Here is a 25,790-nt window from a genome sequence, read left to right as displayed (position 1 = left end):
TGTATATGTTGTAAATGAGATGTATACACGTTGTATTGTTAGTTAGTGTTATAAACTATAGTTAAACTTTGGTGTTGAAAGTTTAATTAAATTGTGATTTCCATGCCAATGCTATTGTTAATAATGAAATGACATATCTCTCCAAATACAAACTAAACTACAAAACATGTATGAACGTGTTACCTCAAAGTCCTCGAACTTTAATAAACCATGACATCATCTAAAAAGTAAAGCGAAAAAAGACTTTGAAATTCCACAAAAAAAAAGTTATTCAAATTGCATTATAAACACAAACAAAGTAATTGCATTAGAAACACAGACAAAGAAAGTTACCTTCTAAACTCTATGAAACAAAGCCTCAAAATCTAACTTCATAAATTTGTAGAGAATCAAACCTTTACAAAACTTGTTGCCCTAGTTTTGGAACGAAAGCCTATGATCGAACCGGTTGGACCGATTCGGTCGGTTGGATGTTATATAAATCAGTGGGGTTTGGAAATCGATAAACCCTTCCTTCTTTGTCCGTCGATCAAGTTTGGTGCCCCGCAATTAATATCTGCCCCCATCGATTTTTCTCTAAACCCAGAACCAACCTCCCTTAATACCCACTGAAATCCAACGCTGTGGAAGAGCTCCAGCTACTCTTGTGAGGAACATCAAACTTGGCATTCCAATCAAGGAACCATTCGAGCGATTTGGTTGGCAGTTCTTTTGAAAGTAGTGATTACGGTTCGATGATGGGTTTCTTTGATAATCAACGAAGTTGAACGTTATCCGCCCATCTTGCGTGGTAATGCAAGTTTTGTTTTCAGCACTGTGAATAGATCAGACATAAGTTCCTGGTAAGTTTTCTTTGTTAGTGAGAAATCCAATCGCATCGCCGTTCCTTTTAATTGGGTGACTTGTTATTAGAGCATGTTGTGAATCTCACTTGCAAGCTATTGTTGAGCTCTGCTCAATCTTATGTAATTTCGATAACTGGGTGTTTTTCTTTTTTCTCTGGAGTGTTTACTTTTCTTCTTGACTGCTATCTCCTAGATGATGGAGTTTTACCCAGGTCCATCTTAGCGTTTAAGAATTATTTTTTCTAATTGTTTCACTTTGTGAATTATGAGTCATTCTTTAATATTCGACGAGTTGGGTATGTGAATTTTGATTCCTACTTTGTTGGGTTTTAAATTCTCTTAAAAGTTTCCGACTTTATAATAATTTATCTTTCGGGGAGTTGTTTTGTCTGCTTCTTTGATATTTGATGTCAAAAGGTTGTCTATGACTTCCAATTCGAATTTAAGTGTTTTGTCTGTCCTAATATGCAGGTAGCTGAACTCAGATACTTATGAATGGCTTGGAGAGAGCTGGGTAAAAAAGTGAGTTTTTGTTTTCAAATTATAATTTTTTGTACATGCTAGTTTTCAGTTTTATTCAAAATTTATTTATGAGCTCAAAGAATGTGCCATTTGATTTAAACTTTTGGGTGAGTACAAACTAGACCACCAATTTTGAGATCCCATAGCCAAACAAGGTCAAGTCATGGATTAATGAATGGGTCTTCAAAATATTCTTCCAGGAGCTACATGAAATGAAAAGTAGCAGCCAGGGTGGTTGGTTCTTTAGGGCCTTTGAACCCAACTTTGTATCAAATGTCAGTGTCCATAGAGCCTTCTTTTCCCTTTGATAACACCGCAATCATTTGGCTAATCTAGCATGGTTTTTTTGTCTTTTATGCTATGGAGGCCCAGCTTACCCTTATCTATGAGAAGGAGAACTTTGGCCCGGTTAACAGGCTGCCAAGATGCTTGTGAAATCCCTTCTTTCATTTTTTCTCAATGAAAGCAGTCCTTTCTAAAAAAAAGGATGCTTGTGAAATTCACCCTAAAGAAAATTGTGAGACATTGTTTCAATTGACTTGGCTGGGTTGGCATTTTGAGATGGGGGATTTTATAAGTGGGAATGACATTTTGGTTCAAGAAAATTTTAAAACTGAGTTAAAAAGAAAATAAACAGCCACCAAAGAACACACACATACAAATCTAACAAATAAAGCTGATTACCAAAACTGACCAACAACCAAAACCAAGATGGCTGAAATATTTTCTGCCTCGGAATTGATTGAAACCAAATGACTGAACAGAGCCTTAATCCTTCTAGTTCATTTCACAGATTTTGAATTGGTAGAAAGTATAGCTGGTCTCATACTCTAAGGTGTTTTTTTTTCTTGTTATCCTTATTTTTTGTGATGTGAAAACTATTTGGCTGAAGTTTACCAAAATCCTCTCGATCAGGGAATGCATGCTGGTCTTCGAAGAACTTTTACTTGTTCACGAAGGCATATAGTCAGGCCAAATTTTCTGACTACTGATGAGGTTGTTATTAAGTTAATCCCTGCTTCTTCAAGATTTATACCAGGTAACACCTAATTGTAGGCATCTTTTTTGCCTTACATCATATGAAGTTCTTGAATTTGATTACAAACGTTAGTGTTTATGTGGCCATTTTTGCAACACAAATGATTGGTGCAGACGTCCCTTGTGGTTCAGCATATCATGGGTCTGATTTTTATGTGGCTTCTACAATAGAAGCTCCAAGAAGGTAATGCATCCATTTCATTACTATACAGTCGTTTCTGTTGTCTACTAATATCATCCAACTATTGCTGTTATTAATGAAGTTAGCAATGTAATTTGGCATTAAATATTGATCAGTGATAAGGAGAGGATCCTGGATTGATTAATGTATATGAAATTACAAGGAAAAGATTTGAACTTTGGTTTGCAGTGCATCTTATGTTTTTTTCTTTTTTAAAAAAAATTGTTTAGGTGTTTCCATTCAAGTGCAGAATTATTGGCTGGAAGAGGACATGATAAGGAATTTGGTTTGAAGACTCAAAAGAAAGAAAAGTTTGTAAGAAAGGATGGCAGGAATCAGCCACCAGTTGAAGCTCCATATGTTCCTCCAAAACCGAAACACTCCATTGGATCTGTTTCTGATAAAACAATTGAGATATTTGATGGCATGACAATCGTTGAGCTTGCTAAACGTTCTGGTGAGTCAATATCCAGACTGCAGGATATTCTCACAAATGTTGGTGAAAAGATCAACTCGGAGTTTGATCCACTAAGCATTGATGTTGCGGAGCTGGTTGCCATGGTATGTGTGCTTTAAACTTTTAGTAGATAATAGTTATATGCTTAGAAATATCCATTATCCAATTGTCTCAAGCATATGTCAGTTATCACGGTCAGACTTTTGACCGTGGTCTATGCACTTTGTTGTGCACTCTCTCTTTTCCTCTTGTAGATTACTTTGAAGAGAAGGTCGCTCTCATAAAATTTTCATGGTCTATGCCCATTGCTGTGCACTCTCTCTAATCTCTTGTAGATTAAGTGTTTGAATCTTCCTTCCTATGAATTTCTCTGTTAAAATAGTTGGTAGTTTTCCATTTGTGTGGTCCTTAGGAATGTGTTGTTAGAGTGGGGCCAAGTATTTTGTTATTTCTCTAGCAATTACTTAAGTTTCTTGAGTGGGAGGGTAAGGGTATCTTTTTGGCTAAATGATTTTGGTATAGACTCTCATTAGAGAAGTGTGGAGAGATTGGAGAGCTCTCAAATCCTTTCCCACAGTTGATAAATAAAATTGTGGCTAAGGCCTTACAGATCTTTGCTCGTGAAGACTCTTTGGCGTTCTACTTTCCAATTTCCATCGCACCCAAAAGAAAGCATGAGATAAATGGAACCTCAAAACCCTTTTGACATTCTTGAAAAGGTGACCCAAGAGAATGGAGGTAAAGTGTGGCCTAACATCTTTAGGAAACACCAAAGACCATTCTAAAGCACCAAAAAGTTCTCCAAAAATTCCAGGCAAAAGAGTAAGAGAGGAAAAGGTGATTATGTGTTTCATCATCAGTCCTGCACATAGAACACCACCCATGAGATATGGCCAATTCAGCATCCTTTCTTTAGGACATCTTTGGTGTTGAAGGCCTTCTGTGTCAATTCCCATAGGAAAAGCTTGATCTAATGATAGAACACCAAGTGGTGTGTTCTATATATTCATAAAACAACCAAACTTTAACAAAGTAAACAGCCTTTAAGCAGTCTTAAAACACAGTACAACACAAGTCTTATCTTAATTCAGAAAATACCAGAACAAAGCAAATTACAGAACAGAAAAGAAACTTCACAATAAAGAAAACAACTTCTATGAACTATAGGTAGCTGACGCTTCTGCAATTCCTGAACTCCAGGAAACTACAGCCTTCCATTCCAGAATCAAAATAACCACGCCCATCTTTCCTTCCATCTCTCCCTTTTAATCCCCTCCCCCCCCCCCATGTAACTGTGGTCCCCACTAAGGTGGTTTCCACTTCCTCCACATCCATCACCCTGTGCACGTGCCATTCTACTTTTCTTCCATCTGCTATATCGTATTACAATTGGTGGTCTATCATCTTCTTTGGGCATTTATTTTTCCATTTACCTCCAGCCAAAGATGTCTCCAAATTACCATTTCCATCACCCTTATGAGCTTAGAGAGTTTGGTGAAAACTGCCATCAAGATTGAGAGGCCTCTTCCAAGCATCATCCAGAAGTGAGAGAATGATCAAGGCTGAGACCATGCAGAGATCAGCCCATTCCCAAAACCTTCTCATCTTTCAAACTCCTCACAAGTGTGGGGTCCCAAAAGCTGTGATTAGCATTCCCAGTCTCTTTTACAGTGGCTGATTTTCAACGTGTTAATTTATAAAGTAGTGGGTATCCCATGGAGAAAGTCTGCCTGGTCACCCATGGGTCTGTCAAGGTGGAGGGCCCATTGCCAATTTGATGTGGAACTTTACTCTACTGGTGATGAGTTCTTGCTGCTTGATAATATTTTTTCATGGCCCTTTTGACGATGATAATGATGTTCAATGTAGATGAGATGTTGAACCAGATTTATCTTTAATAAGCTTGTTACTCAAACATCCTTTTCATGCTTATATCTTATATTAAAACAATATGGTTTTCTGATTCAAATGAAATCAATAGCATGGAATACAAATAAGATTATTGGAAGTCTTATAAACTACATGTTTGTATTGCCGTGAATGAGTTCATGAGCCATTCACTAGGACTCTTGTTGCTTGCGATGAAATGTATATATTTATTTTTTACTATTATTATTATTCTTACTATTAACTATATAGCAACTATTTTACTTTTTTTTCCTTTCTCCCCTCTACTTATGACTAGTGTGATTACCATCTCTCAGTTGTAGTGATTGGAAGTATACGGTTACATATTATTTCATTGTTTCAGGAAGTTGGAGTAAACATTAAGAGATTACACTCTAGTGAAGGTTCTGAAATTCTACCACGACCAGCAGTTGTTACAGTCATGGGTCATGTTGATCATGGGAAAACTTCTCTTTTAGATGCACTTCGCCAGACATCAGTGGCAGCTAGAGAAGCTGGGGGTATAACTCAGCACCTGGGTGCATTTGTCGTTGAGATGGCTTCAGGTGCTTCAATCACTTTCCTTGACACTCCAGGTCATGCTGCATTTAGCGCTATGCGAGCAAGAGGTGCAGCAGTTACAGATATAGTTGTGCTGGTAGTGGCTGCGGATGATGGGGTAATGCCTCAAACGCTTGAAGCTATGGCACATGCTAAAGCAGCAAATGTACCTATCGTGCTTGCAATTAACAAATGTGATAAACCTGCTGCTGATCCTGAGAGAGTCAAACTACAGCTTGCTTCAGAGGGTTTATTGCTTGAAGAGATGGGAGGAGATGTTCAAGTTGTTTATGTGTCAGCATTGAAGAAAACAGGATTAGATAGTTTGGAGGAAGCATTGCTCCTCCAGGCTGAGATGATGGATTTAAAAGCTCGTATCGATGGACCAGCTCAAGCTTATGTAGTGGAGGCTAGGCTTGACAAAGGTCGAGGTCCTTTGGCTACTACAATTGTGAAGGCAGGGACCTTAGGAAGTGGTCAGTTTGTGGTTGTGGGCTGTGAGTGGGGCAGAATAAGGGCTATCAGGGATATGGTGGGGAAATTGGCAGACCGAGCAGGGCCTGCGATGCCTGTTGAGATTGAAGGGCTAAGGGGGCTTCCTATGGCAGGTGATGATATTATTGTTGTAGAGTCTGAGGAACGTGCACGAATGCTCAGTGCAGGGAGGAAAAGGAGATTTGAGAAAGATAGGCTGAAGAAGCTGAGTGAGGGGAAGACTGAAACTGAAGAACAATCTGAGGAGGTAGTTCAGAGGGTTGAACTACCAATAATAGTAAAAGCCGATGTTCAAGGCACTGTCCAGGCAGTTACAGATGCATTGAAGACTTTAAACAGTCCTCAGGTACCCAACAAACCTTATTGTAAAGTCTCATTTTTAGGTTCAAATGATAGTTTTCGACGTATTAAAATGTATTATAGGACATTCAGACGTTAATTTCAACCTCATCTCATTGTTGGTTGTCTCATTTTCCTCAATTTTGTGCATAACGTTTCCTATTTCACTTCCAGGTTTTTGTAAATGTTGTCCATGTTGGCGTTGGACCAGTTTCCCAGTCTGATGTGGACTTAGCTCAAGCGTGTAAGGCATATATAGTAGGATTTAATGTGAAGAATCCCCCAAGTTCTATCAGTCAGTCTGCCACTCAAGCTGGCACAAAGGTATGAGCTGCCATTTAATCTCAATGTCCCCATGGAATGTTTATTTTCATCTGTCTAGACCATAAGATACAATGGAAAGTTGGTTTTAGTTTTATATTTTATTTCTACTGCTGTAATGCTTTTTGATAGTTCTAAATTTTGCGTTTAGGCTGGAGTTTGCCCATTAAAATCTTAGTCCTGGAGAAAGATTAGTTAGTTAGTTATGTTATAGAATCGCGCGCAACATAGGGAATGAAATTGAGTTTATTAGATTAAAGGAACTAAAGAGAAATTAATAGGTGAAATTGAAGTCCTAAGCTTTTCGTCATTTGTTTATAACTATTCTCTTTTGCTCATTCATATATCTTTTATCAATTGATCAAATAGGTAAAGGTCAATTTTAGTTGGTTTATCAGGTTATTAACACTTATGACTCTGTACGCAACGAATACATGCAACAAATTCATTTTACATACCTGACAAAAAAGAAAGATTGGAAAGGTGTATTAAGTTTGATTTTCTTTCATGGCTTAGATAATTATACATCGTGTAATCTATCACCTTTTGGAGGATGTTGGGAATCTGATAGTTGACAAGGCACCTGGGACTTCCGAGACACGGGTAGCAGGGGAGGGTGAGGTGCTGAACATTTTTGAACTCAAAGGAAGGAGCAAGTCAAAGGGACCCGATATTAGAATTGCTGGATGTCGAGTGACTGATGGTTGCTTTTCAAGATCATCAACCATGAGGCTTCTACGAAGTGGGGAAGTCTTGTTCGAAGGGTCATGTGCATCACTTAAGCGGGAAAAACAAGATGTTGATGCAGTGAAGAAGGGTAATGAGTGTGGACTTGTGATACAGAATTGGGATGATTTCCAAGTCGGAGATGTTGTGCAGTGCTTGGAGCAAGTAATACGGAAGCCCAAGTTCATTTCATCCGAGAGTGGCGCCGTTAGAATCGAGTGCTGAACTGAAGCCTTTTCCCTTTTTCCAATGAAGGGTCAGTAAAATTCACTCTACTTTCACTTGATTCTTTTATAGCTGCTGCTAGGTATACATTCACCCATTTTAGAGACTTTGATATCCCTTGGGTGGTGGTCCTCTATTTAATTCTCTGCTTCAAAATGCAGATATAGTTTGAAACTGTCTTCAGCATAGTTTAAGGTTGGTAAATTTTGGGAGTGGAAAAGAGTCCTTGAGTTGTGGTAGATAACTTAGGATGTAGAATTAAGGAAGGTAAATCATTATTGTACTAACCAAAAGAAGGTTCCAATTTTGTGATGTACTAATAATGTCAATGTGACAACAGGAAATTAAGTTTTGAAGACTGAATTATCATTTCATGTGATAGTTTGTTTGTTTGTTTTTAATGTGAATTAAATTAGTCCTTAAGATGGGAGACTTTTCCATGGAATATTTGCAGCAAATACTGAAAGTTAGTGAAATTTTGCTAGATTCATTCGCTATATTTGAAAACAAGGAAAAAAAAAAAGTAATTAATTAAATGGCTGCTAGCCACTTTATTTATATATATTATTCTTGTCGATTTTGAATATTGCCAAATCTTAATAATTAAATGCTACTTTCTAACATGATTAATGGCCACAATGCATTGCTGCAATCGATGTTAAGTTCATAACTTAAGTAGTTGTAAGAAATGAACTTAACTAGATGTAACAAATTTCTGAAATTTTGTAATAAAAAGTGTAATCTGAATGGACGAGAATGGGTGATGGGTGATTAATTGAATTGTACCAATTTTTATGATGAATTGGTAATATGTGGGCTTTGGATCCATTTGAAATTTTAATTTTTGTATTATTATCATTATTAACACCAATCATTTTATTATGTTTTGAAAGAAAGCTTATTAGTTATTTGCTAGTGGGTGGTTGGATTGGAAGTCTTCTTTTCTCTTAGATCTTCAAAACGGCGCCGTTTGAAAGGAGATTCCAAAAATACAGCCACCTGAGAAGAGTGGAGTGACCCTTCGCTGCCTCGACGAGTCCGTCGCGATATTTTGTTGGCCCCTTTTTAAATCTAATTTTAATTTAGATATTAAAAAAGAAAACATTTTCTTTTTATTTCTTTTAAAATTTTTAAAACTTCCCTTTTTGGGTTCAAATTAAATATCTATCTTCTTCTCCTTCTTCTCCATCTTCATCGTCGAAACAGCAGCCTCCATTTCTGACCTCGACTCCTCCGTCTCTTTCTCCCTCGTTGCTTTTCTTTCTCCTCCAACCTCCCATGGAAGCTTCTACAGCTCTTTCTCGCATAGGCCTTGCCGGCTTGGCCGTCATGGGCCAAAACCTCGCCCTCAACATCGCTGAGAAAGGCTTCCCCATTTCCGTTTACAATCGCACCACTTCCAAGGTTGATGAGACTGTAGATCGCGCCCATAACGAAGGTAATCTCCCTCTTTTTGGTCAGTACAATCCTCGTGATTTTGTTCTCTCTATTCAACGTCCTAGATCGGTTATCATCCTCGTTAAGGCTGGTTTGCCCGTCGATCAAACCATTGCTGCCTTGTCTGACCACTTGGAGCCTGGTGATGCAATCATTGATGGTGGTAATGAGTGGTATGAGAATACTGAGCGTCGAATTGCGCAGGCTTCTGAACGAGGGATTCTTTATCTTGGGATGGGGGTTTCTGGTGGTGAAGATGGTGCTCGTCATGGTCCCTCGTTGATGCCTGGAGGATCTTTTCAGGCTTATTCTAATGTTCAAGATATTCTCAAGAAGGTAGCTGCTCAAGTTGATGATGGTCCTTGTGTTACTTACATAGGTGAAGGGGGTTCCGGAAATTTCGTTAAGATGGTGCATAATGGTATTGAATATGGTGATATGCAGCTCATTTCGGAGGCCTACGACGTTTTGAAACATGTCGGAGGGTTGTCCAATTCCGAATTGGCTGACATTTTCTCTGAGTGGAACAGGGGGGAGTTGGAGAGCTTTCTAATTGAGATATCAGCTGATATCTTTAAAGTTAAAGATGAACATGGTGATGGGGAATTGGTCGATAAGATTTTGGACAAGACTGGGATGAAAGGAACTGGGAAATGGACTGTGCAGCAAGCTGCTGAGCTTTCCATTGCAGCACCAACGATTGCAGCCTCGTTGGATTGTAGATACTTGAGTGGATTGAAGGACGAGAGGGAAAGTGCGGCGGAGGTGTTGAAGGAAGCAGGTATGACGGATAGTGTAGGATCCGTGAGAAGTGGGATTGACAAGAAGAAGTTGATCGAAGATGTAAGGCAAGCTTTGTATGCCTCCAAGATTTGCAGCTATGCTCAGGGGATGAACTTGCTAAGGGCCAAGAGCTTGGAGAAGGGATGGAACTTGAATTTTGGGGAATTGGCGAGGATTTGGAAAGGTGGGTGCATCATAAGAGCTGTGTTCTTGGACAGGATCAAGAAGGCATATCAGCGCAATCCCAACCTTGCTAGCTTGCTGGTGGATCCTGAGTTTGCTAGAGAGATGGTGCAGAGGCAGGCTGCTTGGAGGAGAGTCGTGGGGTTGGCCATATCGGCAGGGATCAGCACCCCGGGGATGTGTGCTAGCCTTGCCTATTTCGACACATACAGGCGTGCTAGGCTGCCTGCCAATCTTGTGCAGGCGCAAAGAGACTTATTTGGGGCTCATACATATGAGCGGGTGGATCGCCAAGGCTCCTACCACACAGAGTGGACAAAGCTGGCTCGCAGTGCTGATGCTGGAGTTGGCATTTTCAACTGAGCCTTTGAGCTGCCTACCAATTTGGCTGGTTTTCTTTCTCTGCTTCAATTGGGTGCAAATTTCCTACTTGATTTTGCTTGCCCATTTCAAAAGTTAGTAGGTTTTCTTTTTTGTATCACAGTTTGGACAGTCTTCCATGCTTCTTAGGGGAGTAGATAGCAGATAATTTTTACTGGCCTTGAGTATTTGCTATGAATAATAATTAATAAGGAAAAAACAAGAAAGAAGCAACAGCTGCAGAATGGCCATTGAGTTCTATCGTGTTAGTTCTTTTTCACAACTCCTTGTACTTCAAAATGAAAGAATTTCCCTTTTGTTTAATCTTGTGTCTTTGAAATTGGAATGAAAATTATTCTACCATTGATGTCACGTAGAAACACTTCAATTTTGTATTTGATCTTTGATGAATTAGTGTGTTTGAAATAAATGTGTAGGTTCCTCTTCGTAAGGAATTCTAAAAACGTTCAAACAGTTGTGAAAAATTCAAACGTACTTTCGAAGTTGCTGTGGAAAGTGGTTGTCAAAGAGGTGGCATTCATCGAAGTTGGCCACTGGATATGGTCATCGGATTTGGTGACTGTAGCACGTCGGTGATTACTGTCATTGGTGGTCAACAAGTGAAGTCATTGGAAAACTTAGAGTTAGGAGTAATTTGACTTAAAAACTTTAGTGGACAAAACACTCAACTCAATGAAACTCGAATTAGTGAGACAAACATGTTTTAAAAGATATTTGAAATGTATAAGGGAGTTCGAGACAAGAAGTGGAGTTAGAAAGTTTTGTATTCGATCTACATTGTAGGGAGTTAATAAATCATAAAATTGACATCCTCTAGTAGAGGACTTGAGATGGAGATAGATTTGAAAAAGGTAAAAAATATGTTGCATGCTCATGATAACAACAACAAAAGAAACTTTCAAATGTTGATTTTAATTTTTATACATAAAATCTTAAAATGAGGCCTCACCATTTTCATTTATTTTTTAAATTGTATCTGACCAATTTTGATAAAGTTTGAAAGTATAGAGACCTAAATACACTAATAACCTAATAATAAAAATGATAATATAATGTAAGAATTGTTATAACTTGACTAACGTAGAGCATATACAATCAAGTGCAATATTAGAAATACCTTTCATTCTTCTAGTGAGGTCAAATAAATAAATAAAATGTAAGAACTAAATCTGATTTAGGTCTTACAACAAATAGTTGATTGTAAACTCCACACTCAAACATCTCACTAAAACCATATTATCCCTAATAAGAATTCATAAACATTTTGAAATATAACTTAGATGTGGTATTTTTATAACATTATGTTCAAAAGCAAGATATCATAATATATGGCTAAGCTAAATTCTAATTCTAAAGCAGCAACAAAGTTACATTACATTACAAGTAAATCCAACTCTCAAAGTCATGTATGGAAAAAAAGAAGAAGAAGAAGAAGAAGAAGCCAAATATTGGGAGAAGGGGTCAGAAAGTGAATGAAAATATGGCTAAGGAAAACTTGAATTCTCAAGAACTGGCATTGTTCTTGTTACTGCTGCGCTTGGCATTTTGCTGTTACCAACCCATCTACTCTGTAAAACCAAATCTCCATCAGCTTGTTTCTCCATTATCTGAATCTTCTTCGTCTTCAAAGCTCTGATTGTAACCATGGCTGCATAACCAGCCACCACCATCACACCAACGCCCAAAACAAACCCAATCACCCACAAATACCACGTCTTCTTCTTCCTCTTCAATTTTGAAACCACTGCAAAATACCCTTGTTTTCTGGAGTAACATACTTCAAGAGAGCCCATTGGTATGAGATGGAACATACCATCTTCATCAAATTCTGCACACCACGTGTTGGACGATTTTCCTAAGGGTAATTTCAGGTTTGGGAAGTGGATTTCTATGCGGTTTTCCAACGTGGTGATGCTGAGTTTTGTGATGTTTTTGGCTTCTGTGTTTGACGTTGCGTTGAAAACCATGAATCCGACGACTGGAGTTAGGAGTGAAAAACCTGGAATTTTGAAGTAGGAAGAAGACCAGTTCCCGAAGTCTTGGTACACTATTACCAATCTTCTAACGTGGGGCACCGGTAAGGTGTTTGATGGAATGCCAAAGTGACTGAAATTAGCTCCCTTGTCCCACAGCCTCCGGCTTCTAAGCCGTACGACAGAGACCTCCATGCCAGAGAGATTCGCTGGGAGGCTGGCACGGTACAAAGCCCCCGTATATGGCCTGCGTCGAACCAAGGTCTTGAAAGCAGTTTCTTGAAGAAAGGCATCCATGGAGATGGAGTCATTGCCCTGCAAGGAGTGAACAAATGGGCAGAAAGTGACAGAGAAAACCAGTACGATCATGAAGTTCTTGTTCATTTTGGACACTATTTCGAGGTAAGAAAATTTCAGGATGGTTTTTGAGAATTTTAATTCTGTTAGCTAGCAACCTTGACACTAAAAAAGTGGTGAAACAGAGTGGGGAGAATGGATATAGGTGAAATTATTTGGTAGGTATCTTTAGAAATTTCTTCTCTTTCTGAATTGGATGATGAAGAGGGTGTTTTTTGGTTCAAGGAGAGCAAGCATGCTCATGGAATGGGACCCCAAGAGGAGACAACAGGAAGCTGGAATCATGGACCAAAGGGTCAGTTTGGATTTTTCCTTTTCTCTACTTTGTAAAAGTAGAGAACTTTTGGTGGGTTGCCTTTCATTTCTCTGACTTTATAAAGCAATGAGTTTCTGGTGTAAAGAGAAGATGAAATTGTTTACAACACTTGGACAAAGTTTTGAGTATTGGTTGTGATGTTGTTCATCACTTATTATGGTTTGTTGATCATTGACATCCTATTGATTTTAAAAATAAAGGCATACCTTTCTTATATGTACCATCGTTTGGAGTTTCTAATATTTGAGTAAGAATACTATTAGAACTATGCTTAAAAAGTGTAATAAGTTTAAAAAGCATCTTTGCCATTTAAGAAAGGATATGATATGGTGGTGATCTCATTAATAATGAAATAAGATTGCAATAAGATCAATGAAAGACATGTTAGCTGCATCTTCGGAAAATTCTAACAATTGCAATGTATAGAAAACTACTAAAAAAATGACATTGGGTGGCTATGTTATACGGAAGGAAAGTGTGTTAGCACTAAGACGTTGGAAATGAGTGCCACAACGCAGCGGATTACGCCTCAAAGGCAAAGGTAGAAACATCCTTCAACAAACAGCAAGCACATGCCAATGGAGAAAGGGAGACAAAACCTTAATAGTAGCACAATTATTTACACATTAGTTAAACTTAATAGTAACATTAATTGATATTAATTAATTAAATAATTAGTCTATATTTTTATTGATAACCTCTGCTGTATTAAAATCCTCAAAGGCAATTGAGAAGATAAAAATTGATGAGAGATGATTTTTAAAGTTTTCTAGATATCCGAGTTTTAAAAAGTAAAATTTTATGAAATAAATGAGCATAATTTTATATGGGAATGAAGGATTTGTTTATTTAATACTATTTCGAGAGTACTAAAGTAAATTTTGCAAAATGAATCAACTACAGGTTTAGATGGTTTGTCAAATGTGTAATTATCCTTGAAATGAAACTTAAAATTTTATTAAAAAAAGTGAAAGGTTGGTTATTTGGCCAAAAAAATAATAATAAAGGTTATGAGTAAAATTATAAACATTCAACCACAAGCAATCTTTTCAAAAAGAAAATCAAGGACAACCATTGATTACTCTCCTAAATTGAAGGAAATTTGGCATTAAGGAATAGTACACTTTGCTTCCCTTGTTCTTCCATTTCATCATTGATAATAATGGTATCTCATGTTACTTTTTATCTCGTTGGATTAAGATGTTATATGATTAATATTTTAACCAAACATCTTCTTGTTGTAATATGTTGGAGTTAATAAGTTTGTACATGACTTGTAGAGTTGTAAGATTGAATTTCTCGATAATTGTTAAAAATAAATTAAGACAAGAACGTGAAAATATTTGAAAAATGTGAAAAGTAAGTACGTAAAGAAAATTTGAGTTATTTGGTAAATAAAAAAAATATAAAAAACGAATAAATATTAAGTTATTTGATAAATGTGCAAGTATGATAGTGTGTTACTATTAAAGTTGAGTTGTTTATACCAATTTCAAAAGTAAGTTAATGGATCAAACAACCTAAAAGATGTATATAACATAGATCAACTTGTATGCGTATTATATTTTTGAATCATGCCAACACATTGTGTTAGTTGTAGTGGGAGAACATAATTAATTTAATTTGGGTAAAAATTTGGAATTTGTGTGTTTAGAGAAGGTGAAGGTCAAGAGAAGTTCGACTTTCGTCAAATTTAACATTATAAAGTATATATATTTTGAATAAGAGAAAAGGAGCGTTTGCTAATTAGTTGAGGTGTATGAGTTGCTTTTTCCTAAAAAAATTGTGATCGAATGCAATTTACATGAAAAGAAACTAACAAAAGGATATCAAAACATCTGTTCTCTCTCTCTCTCTCTCGCAATAACTCACAAGCCGCCGTGACATAGCCAGCCGCGCGGTGAGTATCTTTTTGCGTCTCTCTCTCTCTAAACTGCCTCCGCTAGCTACCACACCATCGCCGCCGTATCCGCCGGAAAAGCCCCTATGTCGCCAGCTGGTTGCGGGTGTGTGTTCTAATTAAAGTTTTCGGTATTTTTTAAGGTTTCTGGATACCCATTGAAGTTTTGGCATAATTATTGGTTTACCAATCTACTCTGTATCGTTCCTATTTTATCGGGTGTCCCCGAAGGTTGCTCAGCGGGAGTAAGGTTGTCTCGAGTTGATTTCTAACCCTTCAATTTTTGTTTTCTACTTATATTGGTGTTGATTTGGAAGTTTTGGAGTGGTTATGGTTAAAGCCACAATTTGGGTGAGTTGTTTGGAAGTAGGTCCTAAAAATTGAACTTAATTTAGCTCATGCTGTAGAGTTTGATTCGAAGTTTTGTTGGTGGTTAGTTTTGGATTATTTACTGAACTTCAATTCGAGTTAGTGGGTGTTGTGATGACTACCTTATAGCCGGTTAGATATGTATATCTACTATTTGAAAAGTATACATGATTTTTGTCATGCTTAATGTTGCTGTCTGTTCTATGATTTTTGCGCTGCTCATACATGCCTCGGTGTTGGAAATCTTCTATCCTATTTTGGTATGCTGGTCATGTACGTTTGCTTGTCTGTCTGATGTAAATGCACACGACACACGAGTTAAGGGGATATCTATATGTGAGTTCTTAAACGTGATACTTTTTCCATAAAGTTCAATTTAAAGTCGAATTTATATATGTGTGTGTGTGTGTGTGTTAGTTCTTAATATGGGTTTGTTTCTTTCTCTCCTTGTTATTATAATGCTGATGATCTAAAGGAACGAACACCCTTTTCTCAAAAAAAGAATAAGATATCGCTTTCTAAGTCTGGGAACCATGAGAATTTGGTTCATTCCAGGCTGAAGAGTATTAAATTTTCATCCATCCTTGGATTGAATTTACTTGTTTTTATTGGGATTTATGATTCGTTTTTTATGTTACTCTAGGATATTCTAAGGGTTTGATGGAATTGAAGCTCTGATCACACTTGTAAATATCAAAATCTTTTTGAAAGAGTTTGAGCCAAGTGGAAGAATTCAAGCTTGTGATTCGGATTCCTTTTCCAAAAGAAGAAAAAAAGCTCGTGAAACACTTCTTTTTGATATGATAGCTTAGAAAGTTGAAGACTGTCCGTTGAAATATCAGGATGGGGGAGAAAGTCATCAATGTTAGTGGTAAGGACAGATCAATTCCCAGAAATCTTAATGTTCACAAGTTTGTGGACCCTCGAGCAACTGAGCTAGAAGCTCTTCAATCCATTGTTTTGAATCGAATGAGTAGTGATATTTGTGATCAAAGATCAAAGAGGAGAAGAACTTCGTCTTATTTAAATAATGCTTCGAGGAAAAGGAAAAATAAGAAAATGAAATTGGATAACACCAATCTGAATTTAGAGAAAGATGACAAGAAGGCTTCTCGAAAACAACGTCGCAGAGTTGAGCTTAAAATGAATCACGGAATTGGCTTTTCTACTTCTGGGGATGGTACCAAAAGACTTAGAACTCATGTCTGGCATGCTAAGCGTTTCACTATGACTAGGCTTTGGGGTTTTCACCTTCCGTTGGGGTTGCAAGGCAGGTAATGCTTTGCTTTTTCTTTTTTAATATTCTTGAATATCCCGAGAGAGGAAAATGGGAAATTGGATTGATATAAATGCTGGTTTTAAAATTTGAAGATTTAGAAGATTGCTGAAGCTGTTTGAATATTGAAAAGCACAGATTTGATGGCTATCTTGTAAGGTTATAAATCTTTAAAATATGTATAAACTTCACACTCTGTCAGTGTCAACTATTTAAAAACATAAATATTGTACAAAAAAAAAAAAGCCACCAAAACAATAATATTGACAGAATTGACACTACTTTCATTTTTTCTCAATGAAACTTGTTTCCATAAAAAAAAAAAAAACACAAATATTTTACCTTTTCTTTTTAGATTGTTGTATCCTCAAACGTTAGACCTTGGACCACAAATCTATTTATTAATTTAGTTTTTTAAAGCTTTTCTTCATGTTATGGATAATTACATTTAAGAGTTTTATGTGATAGAAACGATATCAATCTTCTATCATGCAGAGGTAAGGGTTCTAGAGCTCTTTTGAAAAGGTACAATGATGGAGTGCTTATACATGATGCTAGTTATTACGTTCCAATCCAGATGGAGGGTCCAGAGGTGGGAAGCCTCTTTCCTTTGTGCTCTGTAACTTTTTAATGTGATTGTGATTTTTTAAGTTAATTATGTTTTTCTTGATCAATTTTCTTCTAAAGCCCGTTGTCATGTGCCTACAGGAGTCTCTCATATCGGTTCTGAGAAGGGTGTTGGTACCATCCATATTATCTTATTCTCAAGACATTTCCCATGCAATTATTTCTGGTGAAATATATGGTAGAGCAATTGTATGTCATCCGTTTACTCATTTTTTACCAGTGTAATGAATAATGATGCAAGTAGTTGGATTTGTAATTCCTAAGCTTTTGTTCTTTTGCAGCTTCATGATGTCAGAGCCACAGGTACTAATGCAATTGCTCCTGTAACATATATGTGGCGGCCTCGTAATACTGTATTTAAGGCAATAGATGGCACAAATATGTCTTCTACTAAACGCCAACTTTGGGTTTGGCTGCATGCTTCTACCGCTAGTGAAGGATATGATGCTCTAAAATTTGCTTGCCAAAAAGAGGTAAATATTATGCTCGTTTCCATTATATTATGACAACTGAGCCTCCTTTTTGTGGTCTTCTTCGTGGACATGTTCTCAGCCCCAAATAACATTTTTCCTAACTTCCTAGACCTCACTTCCTCTCATTCTGATTCTTATGTCACATACTCTTTCTGCAGACTCCACCAACTAATTTGTTCAGGGTTAATATGTGGCTGAGTTCCTACTCTGGTGTTTTTTGCTTCACATGTATGTTATCTTTGTAGTAATATGGTGTAGGAGTTTAGGTTCCTTCAAAATCGAAGAAATGGAAACATGATCCGTTCTACGCTTTTGGAATGGAAGTGACTAGACTGTTTATTACCTCACTTAGGTCACTTTAAGTTTAATATACTTCTTTATGATGTTGATAGGAATGTTATTTTTTAAAAAAATATAAACAGAAATTTCCATTGATGAAACGAAGAGAGGCTAATGCTCAAAATACAGTGACATGAACAAAAATACAGAAACATAAAAATTTAGGATAAGCTGGTTGTTGAAAGGAATGCTATTAAAGTATTGTAAGGGTATAATAGTAAGTGGCTAGAGGCAGTTATAGTATTAGGTTATAAATAGAGGGAGTGGGAAAGGAGAAGGGAGACATTATTTTCGTGAGGGATTTAGGGCTTGAGAGAGTTCTCAGGGAAGGTTAAAGTAATTTGAACACTTTTTATTTTTTAATTATGTTATTGTTTATATTTCAATACGCTTAAGTTTAGTATATCACTTCACTCACAGTTTACCCTAAGTTTGATCTACTTGCTTATGATGTAGTTGGGATACCCCCTAACAAGAGTGATCGATCGAAAGTTGTCGAGATTTTCGAACAAACCAAATAACTGTTCTGTTCTCCACACCAATTCCGTAGTATTAGGATAGTAACGGGTCGATCCACAAAGAACGTATCGATATTTCCTTGAGATTAACTTGTTGTAAAGTAACCAGTTGGGGGCTGTTGAATGAGATTTAATTTTAAATTAAAATGCAAGAAAAACACAGATTGAAAGATTGTTGTATGAAAATTATCAATCTGACAAACACCTAGCCCAAGATTTGGTTTAGTTTACTTTTGATTATTCACGATGTATGTTATATCCCTTGCAAACTATGAACAGTTTCTTAGCTGACCACGTCTAGAGAAGCTAGAGTGACGTCCTACAATACGAATTAATCTTTATGTTTAGATGACAAGCATCCTAAACATACAAATCAATCAGCACTAAGATTTGAGGCAAAAGCTAAGTCGATAGACAAATTAGAATTGCCTACTTGGATATTCGAAGAGAATTCAATCCCAACAATTCTAACTTAGCTTTTCATTATCATGCAATCTATACCTAACAATTACGTATTAGAATTAGATCTATAACAATTGATTAAACATAATTGACTAATTGTCAATAATCTCAAATATATTCAATCGTAGTAATAAATTCAAGGAGAGAATTCAATTGCTCATAGAGTTCACAGGAAATAAATACTCAAGATCTTATAAATGTGTAAATCAAAAGATAAACCTAAAATTCCAAGCTAGATATGAGTACCTTAGTTAGGATGCATCATCGAAAACGTCAAAAATAATAAGTGAAAGTCCTCAATCCAATAGTTCAAGAGCGTGCAATGAGTTCTGTGAAGAGTGTCTAAAATTCTGTGTAAAAAAACTGCTTTTTGAATGCTAACGACTAGGTAAAAATAAGAAATAATGTAGCAGTGCTGCAGCACTAAGATAACACCGTAGCGCTAGGATACAACACCGCGGTGCCATGCCTTCAATATGCCAACTTGAATTCTCTTGCCCTGTTAACACTCTAAACCTCCACTTTTGTTTGTTTTGTCCTGAAATAGACATTAAGGCATAGAACGACCTAAATTAAGTTCAATACCTATAGAATCATGAAATAGATGCATAAAATACAAGAACGATCCTAATTTAAGCTTAATAAGATAGCGTATTTTCAAGGCTATCAAAGACAACTCAGGAACACAAAGAACAAACAATAACATTAAAAGATAGATTTATATTGCAATATCAACAAGGAAACTCCAATATGCCTCAACACATTCTAGAGGGTTGAGTATCCTTTCCCAAATTCCTCGAGGAAATCCCACAAGATTCTTTGCACTTTACATAATTGAAAATTTATGTATCAACATGTTAGGTAGGTATCTAAGTCTCCTTGCACTTAGAAATACCCAACAAGTGAATGAACGTGGGTGGCAAGTAAATCCTTCACACAGATGCTGAAATAGTGGAGGACTTTTTCGATTTCCCTCTGGATTTTGGAATAATATGGCAGGGCAGATTCGAGGCAGCCGGTTGCATCTTTTTGCAAGTTTTTAGTTTCAAATTAGTTCTTTATGAGAGAATTTTCCATTATGCTTTGTATTTAGATTTCTACGGTTATGATTTTGTTTAGTTTGATCTCTTCTGTTTGAAATTTGTTTTTTAGCTTTTGCTGTAGCTGTAGACTCAATTTTTCTCTTCTCTCTTGCTCTCAGTATAATACTCTTGTAATTTAGGCTCTTTTATTAATAACAATTTAAGAGGCTTGTCTCCATTTCAAAGAAAGGAAAAAGAAAAAAGAAAGACCGAACAAGATCAAAAGTTGGGGAAGAAACTCATATCAAATATAGTATTAACAAAGAAGAAAGAATGGAAGAATAGTGAAGATAAGGGCTGATTCCATAGTGCCTCCCTTACAGCACAAATCTTCCACCTTGCTTATTCCTCCAAAAACCCTTCATAAACCCTCGACCTGATCCCCTCATGGTCTCACACTTGTGACCTAATTCTCCACGTACTCTTACTTCTTTCTCCTTCTCTCAGTTGTTTTCTCTATTTTACCCCTCATCCATACGTGTAAATGATTTGAGGTCTTACACAACACCAGCCATTTTATGATGTGATTGACAAATAGAGCAAACAAATGGAGCACATAGCTAGATAGGCTTTGGGTTCTTTTCCTACAGTGTGAAACGACCATGTCAAATCTAGTTGTTTTAGTTTTCCTTTTCTATCTGGAGATTCTTAGCTCTTAAGTTCAGAGTTATTATCTAATTTTCTCTTGCATATTTTTCAATTTCGGTGGCATAATATTTCAATTAAAATGTTTTAAAAAAAATTGGTATTTTACTTGGTATCTACTATCTTGAGAAGATTATACTAGAGTTGGTTACTAAGGTCTTATCTCCTCTTTTATGTCAGATGGATGAGAGAAATACCCCCATTGATTGTTCTTCGTTAGAAGGCCAGCTTGCAAAATTGGAAGTGTTTGGCTCTAATGCCTCCCAGCTACTTGAAAATATTTTGCATCCTATTTCACGGTAGAAGCACATCTTGTCGTACTGTCTTATATTATTGATAACTACGCATAGTGATAATTTTATCTCCGCAGTGCTTCAAAGAATCTTTGGCAGTTAAAGAAGCACCCCATCGGGGGTCTGGAAGGTAATTCTCATTTGAAAATATTCTCCAATCATGAAAATGAGAATTACCTTCCATCTCATGGAATTGCATCCGTCACATTTAAGGATCCCCGGATGCTACCAAATGAAAAGATTGCAGACGTTCAAGCTTCAACTTCAATGCAGAACCCTGCTGATTCCTTATCTACTGATTCCAGAGATCTAGAAATTTCAAGAAGTAATGAAATCTTATCATCTTCTTTGTATTCAACAATCTCTGAAAGCGGTTTTTTACATGAGAACAAGGAATTGTGGGATGCCAACAGTGGAATGAGGGCCCCTGTAGAAGATACTGTTATTTGTGCAGCAAGACATCATATGCGGATGGATCGCTTTTGCCTTGATGAACCACCTGCAGAGATGGCGAAAGATCTGAACTCATTGCAATGCTCAAACTCTTGCCCCACGTTGCTTTTAAATGAGAATGATGAAAGCAGTACTCTTATAAGGTATTCTCTTTATCCTGATTCTATCAATTCCATTGTTATTAAGGGTGAGGAGTTGGGTTTTTTTTCTGCATTCTGGTTGCAATGTTTACATGTTTGGTCTTTCAGATGATTTAACTAGTGCATTGTTTTATTTTCTTATGTTATATGAATCAAACACCGGTTTGAATTGAATGAATGAACATAATGGAAGTTAGATGAACTCTTTTAGGCTTTCTTCCCGTTTTCATCATTTTCTATTATTACTCTATGGGAATTTGGAGTCCATTTGGCTACTACCTAGTTTTCTGAATGAAGAACGATCAATTGTTTGATGAAGGCTTTGCTCAAAATTTTATTTCACTCCATCAATTGGTTTGTTCTCAAATATGAAGACTAGTCTTAATTTGCACATCAATTGAGGTGAACTATTATTTGTCATCAGATGTTAACATTGCATTTCTTCGTTGTATTTCAGATGGTCAATCATATTGCCTATAAGTTGGGTTAAGGCATTTTGGATCCCTTTTACATGTAGGGGGGCTCGTGCAATTGGTTTGAGAGAGAGACATTGGATTGCATGTGAAGTAAGACATATTTTAAAATATTCATTTACATTAAATTCCTAGTTGTAGGAATCACAGTTACATCTCTATTCTCCCGTCTCTTAAATTATAGGTGGGATTGCCATCCTTTCCTTGGGATTTTCCTGATTGTGCCGCTTACTCACAATTCATGTCAAAAGAAGCCACCGCAGTTGATAACAAAGTCGAATGTTCTACTTCTTCCTGTTCAAGATCTTTAAAGGTACCCATTCCTCCCCCATGGGATAGTGTCCAGATGACTCTTTGCAAGGAACCAGATGGGGTGGAAAAAAATGGAGCTTTTACTGAAAAGAACATGACCCACGCAGATACTTCATCAATTGTTTATGATGCAAATTGTGAAACTGCAGTGGTTGGTGTTCACGATCATAAATTCTTCGACGGAATTGTGGCTCGAACATCCTCTTCATTGTTTGAATTTTTGAGCGATATAAAACTTGAGCATTTGCCTCTATTTCCTCAAGGACGAGAAAAGAAGGCTAGAATTCTTGAGTTTCTGAACAAAAGCACGGTAGATCAATGCAAAAGTAGTATCAACCAATTTTGTTATACTGGCAAATCATGTTTCCTTAGAGTCATTCTCCGTGCTTATAAGAAAGGTGCGTTTGAAGAGGGAGCTGTTATTTGTGCTCCCAAGTCAGCTGATCTATCTTTGTGGACTTCAAGGTGATTAATCTTTTCATTTCCTTTTCTAAATGTTGCAAAAGTTGGGGTAGTTTTTGTTGACATTATGTTATGGTCTTTGAATCTTGTGCTAACATTCATTCATTCTATATGATCTTGCAGGTCCGTAGATGAAGAAAGAGCACTCCAAATTCCCGAATCTGCTGTTAAGCACTATTTCAAACTCAAACAGCAGTCACCCTCAATGTGGGAACTACAACTTCCAGAAGATGATGTTGCTAGGGAATATCACAGGTGGCCCATCGGCTTTGTTACCACTGGATTCGTCCATGGAAGGTTAGGAATTTAGATTCCTACAGTTATCTTCAATTGGAATCTTTATGTTTATGACGCATCATCTTTCTCACTGTTATGATATTTTGACATTGTTCATGCAGCAAGAAGCCTGTTGCAGAAGGTCTTTGTGAAGCAACCTTACTAGCTCGTCTTCGAGTGCAACAGTGGGACGGTATGTTTGCAAAGAAGAAGGAACAGATATACGTGCTTGTTAGGAACTTGAGATCTTCAGCATACCGAGTTGCTCTTGCTACTGTTATCCTTGAACAGCGGGAAGATGATTTAGAATTTATGTAACTTAAGGCTATGGGAAGCCAGCAGTTTTGAGCCTCTTTACAGTGTAGAATTTAGGCCTCACTTGATTTATTTTCCATCTTTTTGGCTAATGTATTGAGTCTAGGAGGGAGCATGCAGAATGCGGCTATAGTGAAATATCGATTGTTTTCTTGGTTTTGGTAAGGACAAGTAATTTAGGACGAATTTCATTTTGTATACTTTAGTTTAGTGAATTAATTTTAATTTTATATAACTAATTTTGAATAAATGATGAGACTAATAATCTTCAATGGAAGCTTGAAAATTGGTGATCTCTTATCAATGAATTGTTAGTTGGTTTATTTATTTATTCCATAGGGGCAAGCAAATCAATGTGAATAAAAAGAGAAGGACATATTAGTTGGTAGGCAATCTCAAAATATAAATTTGATAATGAGAATATTTTTTTTTTCTTCCGAAAAATATTTATTTATTCACTTATGGAGCTTTTGGGGAAAGGAAGGGAATAAGAAGAAAAATAATTAGGAAAAGAAAATGATTATTGATAATTTTATTTAAGAAAAATAAAAGTACTTCCTTTTATCAATAATTTTTCAATCACATCAGACTATTCACTTTTATAAAAAATATAAATATTTTTTCATAATAATTATATTTTATTTTTTCGTAATAATTATATTTTAAACAAATATAATTATCTTTTAATTTTATATATATATATATATCCCCACATACGTATAATTATCAAATTCTTAACAAAATTTCACTCTTCAATTTAATTAAATAAATAACAAAAGAAAATAATTAAATTCAAATTAACTATGCTAAAAATTCAAATTCAATAATGAATTAAATTTTCAATCGGACGGAACCATCAATTCTAAATCAAATATATAATGATTGTATGTCGCAATCGCATCATCCGTTTTTGTTTTGGTTTTCATTGTTTTTTTAATTAATTATGTAATTGACGTTTATGGTTTAACTACATTTCAATTTTTTCTCGTGTATTTCATTTTGTTTCAATTTTATTATGTTTGTTTTGTTTAAATTGATTGTTAACGATACACAATTTTCCACTTACAATATCAATTTTAAAAAAATATATATAATTTCTTTGACATGTAACTTATCAATTAATTAATTGGCACAAAAACCTTGCATATAAAACATTTAAATTTGACATCATATTTACGAAAACTAATGGAATATGTTTTTCGATAAAAAAATTCAAATTTCGGTACATTAAAAATACAAATATTTGTATATTTGATTTACATTACGGTTTTTTTGATAAAAAAAAAATACAAGAGTACGAATTTAAAAAATAATAATAATAAAATTTCTCGATATTGCACTTACAACGTCAATTTTAAAAAATAGATATAATTTCATTTACACACAACACATCAATTAATTTATTGGCACAAAAATCTTCCCTACAAACCATCTAAAATTGGCCACCTATTTACAAAAACTAATGAAACACGTTTTTCGATAAAAAATTTAAACTTCAGTAAATTATAAATACGAATATTTGTGTATTTGATTTACAATATGAATTTTTTTATAAATAAAATAGTACGACATTTTTGTTTAAAAAATATTTTTTTTGTCATAATCATTCCGACGTAATCTTTTCTTTAAGCTTACATTATTATAATCATTTCCACTAATTATTTCCTGAAGGAAGGATTATAATAATCTTTTTATTTTCGTAATCCACTATTTTCCATATTCCTTTCCTTCCTCCAAACGATTCCTCAAATGATTATAAGAAATTTATGAAAGAATAAGCGGGAGAATTACGTGGAGTTCATGATAATCCTTATTTTGAGAAACGAGTAAGTGAAAGAAGATTATGACAAACAAAATTTATTATTATTTTTAAAATTAGTACTCTTGTATTTTTTTTTAAAAAAAAACAATGTATTTGCTTTTGTTGGCAAAATAATTTTGCTTTTCCAAATCCTTCAATCAAGTTTGCAAAACCTTATATTATATTTACTTTCAACATTATTAATTTTTAAAAATATTTTTTATTTGTAACTATTGCATGGTTGTATTGCCTGACATACATTTATTTGTTCATTTTTGAATCACCAACATTTTCATGATTCATATTTCTTCATTTCAAAGAAAATAATTATAATAAGTAAAATATACTTGTATATTAATAAAAACAAAAAATTGAAGAAAGATAGTAAACAATAGTTATTTTCAAATTCAAAAGAAACATTCGTTGTTCCATCAACTGTGTCGATTTTCTAGTTTCAAATAAATCTATCATGTCCAAATTAGTCATGTTGGATGGATCAAATATATTATCTTGATAGACACAATTGACTTTTACATTTTTTTTCATT

General features: G+C 35.6%; 4 protein-coding genes across 5 annotated transcripts; 3 read left to right on the top strand and 1 right to left on the bottom strand.

Annotated features, from left to right (window-relative positions):
• Positions 1 to 496: 496 nt before the first annotated feature.
• LOC101205928 (translation initiation factor IF-2) lies at positions 497 to 8,037 on the top strand. Its single transcript, XM_004149711.3, has 8 exons — positions 497 to 842; positions 1,317 to 1,367; positions 2,283 to 2,406; positions 2,520 to 2,589; positions 2,817 to 3,147; positions 5,295 to 6,332; positions 6,500 to 6,649; positions 7,163 to 8,037. Exons 2-8 carry the CDS (start codon positions 1,341 to 1,343, stop codon positions 7,595 to 7,597), a joined length of 2,175 nt encoding a protein of 724 aa, XP_004149759.1. The 5' UTR covers positions 497 to 842; positions 1,317 to 1,340; the 3' UTR covers positions 7,598 to 8,037.
• A 768-nt stretch (positions 8,038 to 8,805) lies between these two features.
• Positions 8,806 to 10,619, top strand: 6PGDH (6-phosphogluconate dehydrogenase, decarboxylating 2, chloroplastic). Its single transcript, NM_001308920.1, is given in 1 exon segment — positions 8,806 to 10,619. A coding segment is annotated over 1 exon segment (1,488 nt). The 5' UTR covers positions 8,806 to 8,875; the 3' UTR covers positions 10,364 to 10,619.
• Positions 10,620 to 11,617: 998 nt separating this feature from the next.
• Positions 11,618 to 13,205, bottom strand: LOC101207860. The gene has a single exon (XM_004149719.2). It carries the CDS (start codon positions 12,736 to 12,738, stop codon positions 11,866 to 11,868), a length of 873 nt encoding a protein of 290 aa, XP_004149767.1. The 5' UTR covers positions 12,739 to 13,205; the 3' UTR covers positions 11,618 to 11,865.
• Positions 13,206 to 14,812: 1,607 nt separating this feature from the next.
• LOC101208103 (ribonucleases P/MRP protein subunit POP1) lies at positions 14,813 to 23,740 on the top strand. Of its 2 annotated transcripts, XM_004149720.3 has the most exons (11): positions 14,813 to 15,033; positions 15,940 to 16,570; positions 17,068 to 17,164; positions 17,281 to 17,388; positions 17,481 to 17,672; positions 20,899 to 21,017; positions 21,089 to 21,607; positions 22,062 to 22,170; positions 22,262 to 22,854; positions 22,975 to 23,148; positions 23,250 to 23,740. In XM_004149720.3, exons 2-11 carry the CDS (start codon positions 16,140 to 16,142, stop codon positions 23,443 to 23,445), a joined length of 2,538 nt encoding a protein of 845 aa, XP_004149768.1. In that variant the 5' UTR covers positions 14,813 to 15,033; positions 15,940 to 16,139; the 3' UTR covers positions 23,446 to 23,740. The 2 variants fall into 2 exon arrangements, with proteins under 2 accessions (XP_004149768.1, XP_031740375.1); XM_031884515.1 differs by lacking the exon at positions 14,813 to 15,033 and having other exon boundaries at positions 16,434 to 16,566.
• Positions 23,741 to 25,790: the final 2,050 nt, after the last annotated feature.

Source organism: Cucumis sativus, chromosome 4 (genome assembly GCF_000004075.3).
Source record: "Cucumis sativus cultivar 9930 chromosome 4, Cucumber_9930_V3, whole genome shotgun sequence".
Classification (NCBI taxonomy): Eukaryota; Viridiplantae; Streptophyta; class Magnoliopsida; order Cucurbitales; family Cucurbitaceae; genus Cucumis; species Cucumis sativus.
Note: the sequence above shows the minus strand (reverse complement) of the source record. Positions and strands in the feature narration are given on the sequence as shown.

Coding starts and splice junctions, on each gene's coding strand:
- LOC101207860 (XM_004149719.2), bottom strand. CDS start 12,738: ATGAACAAGAACTTCATGATCGTACTGGTTTTCTCTGTCACTTTCTGC.
- LOC101205928 (XM_004149711.3), top strand. CDS start 1,341: ATGGCTTGGAGAGAGCTGGGTAAAAAA. Junction 2,407..2,519: donor TTCTTCAAGATTTATACCAG/GTAACACCTAAT, acceptor TGATTGGTGCAG/ACGTCCCTTGTGGTTCAGCA. Junction 6,333..6,499: donor AGACTTTAAACAGTCCTCAG/GTACCCAACAAA, acceptor TTTCACTTCCAG/GTTTTTGTAAATGTTGTCCA.
- LOC101208103 (XM_004149720.3), top strand. CDS start 16,140: ATGGGGGAGAAAGTCATCAATGTTAGTGGTAAGGACAGATCAATTCCC. Junction 17,673..20,898: donor AATTTGCTTGCCAAAAAGAG/GTAAATATTATG, acceptor CTTTTATGTCAG/ATGGATGAGAGAAATACCCC. Junction 21,018..21,088: donor ATTTTGCATCCTATTTCACG/GTAGAAGCACAT, acceptor TTATCTCCGCAG/TGCTTCAAAGAATCTTTGGC.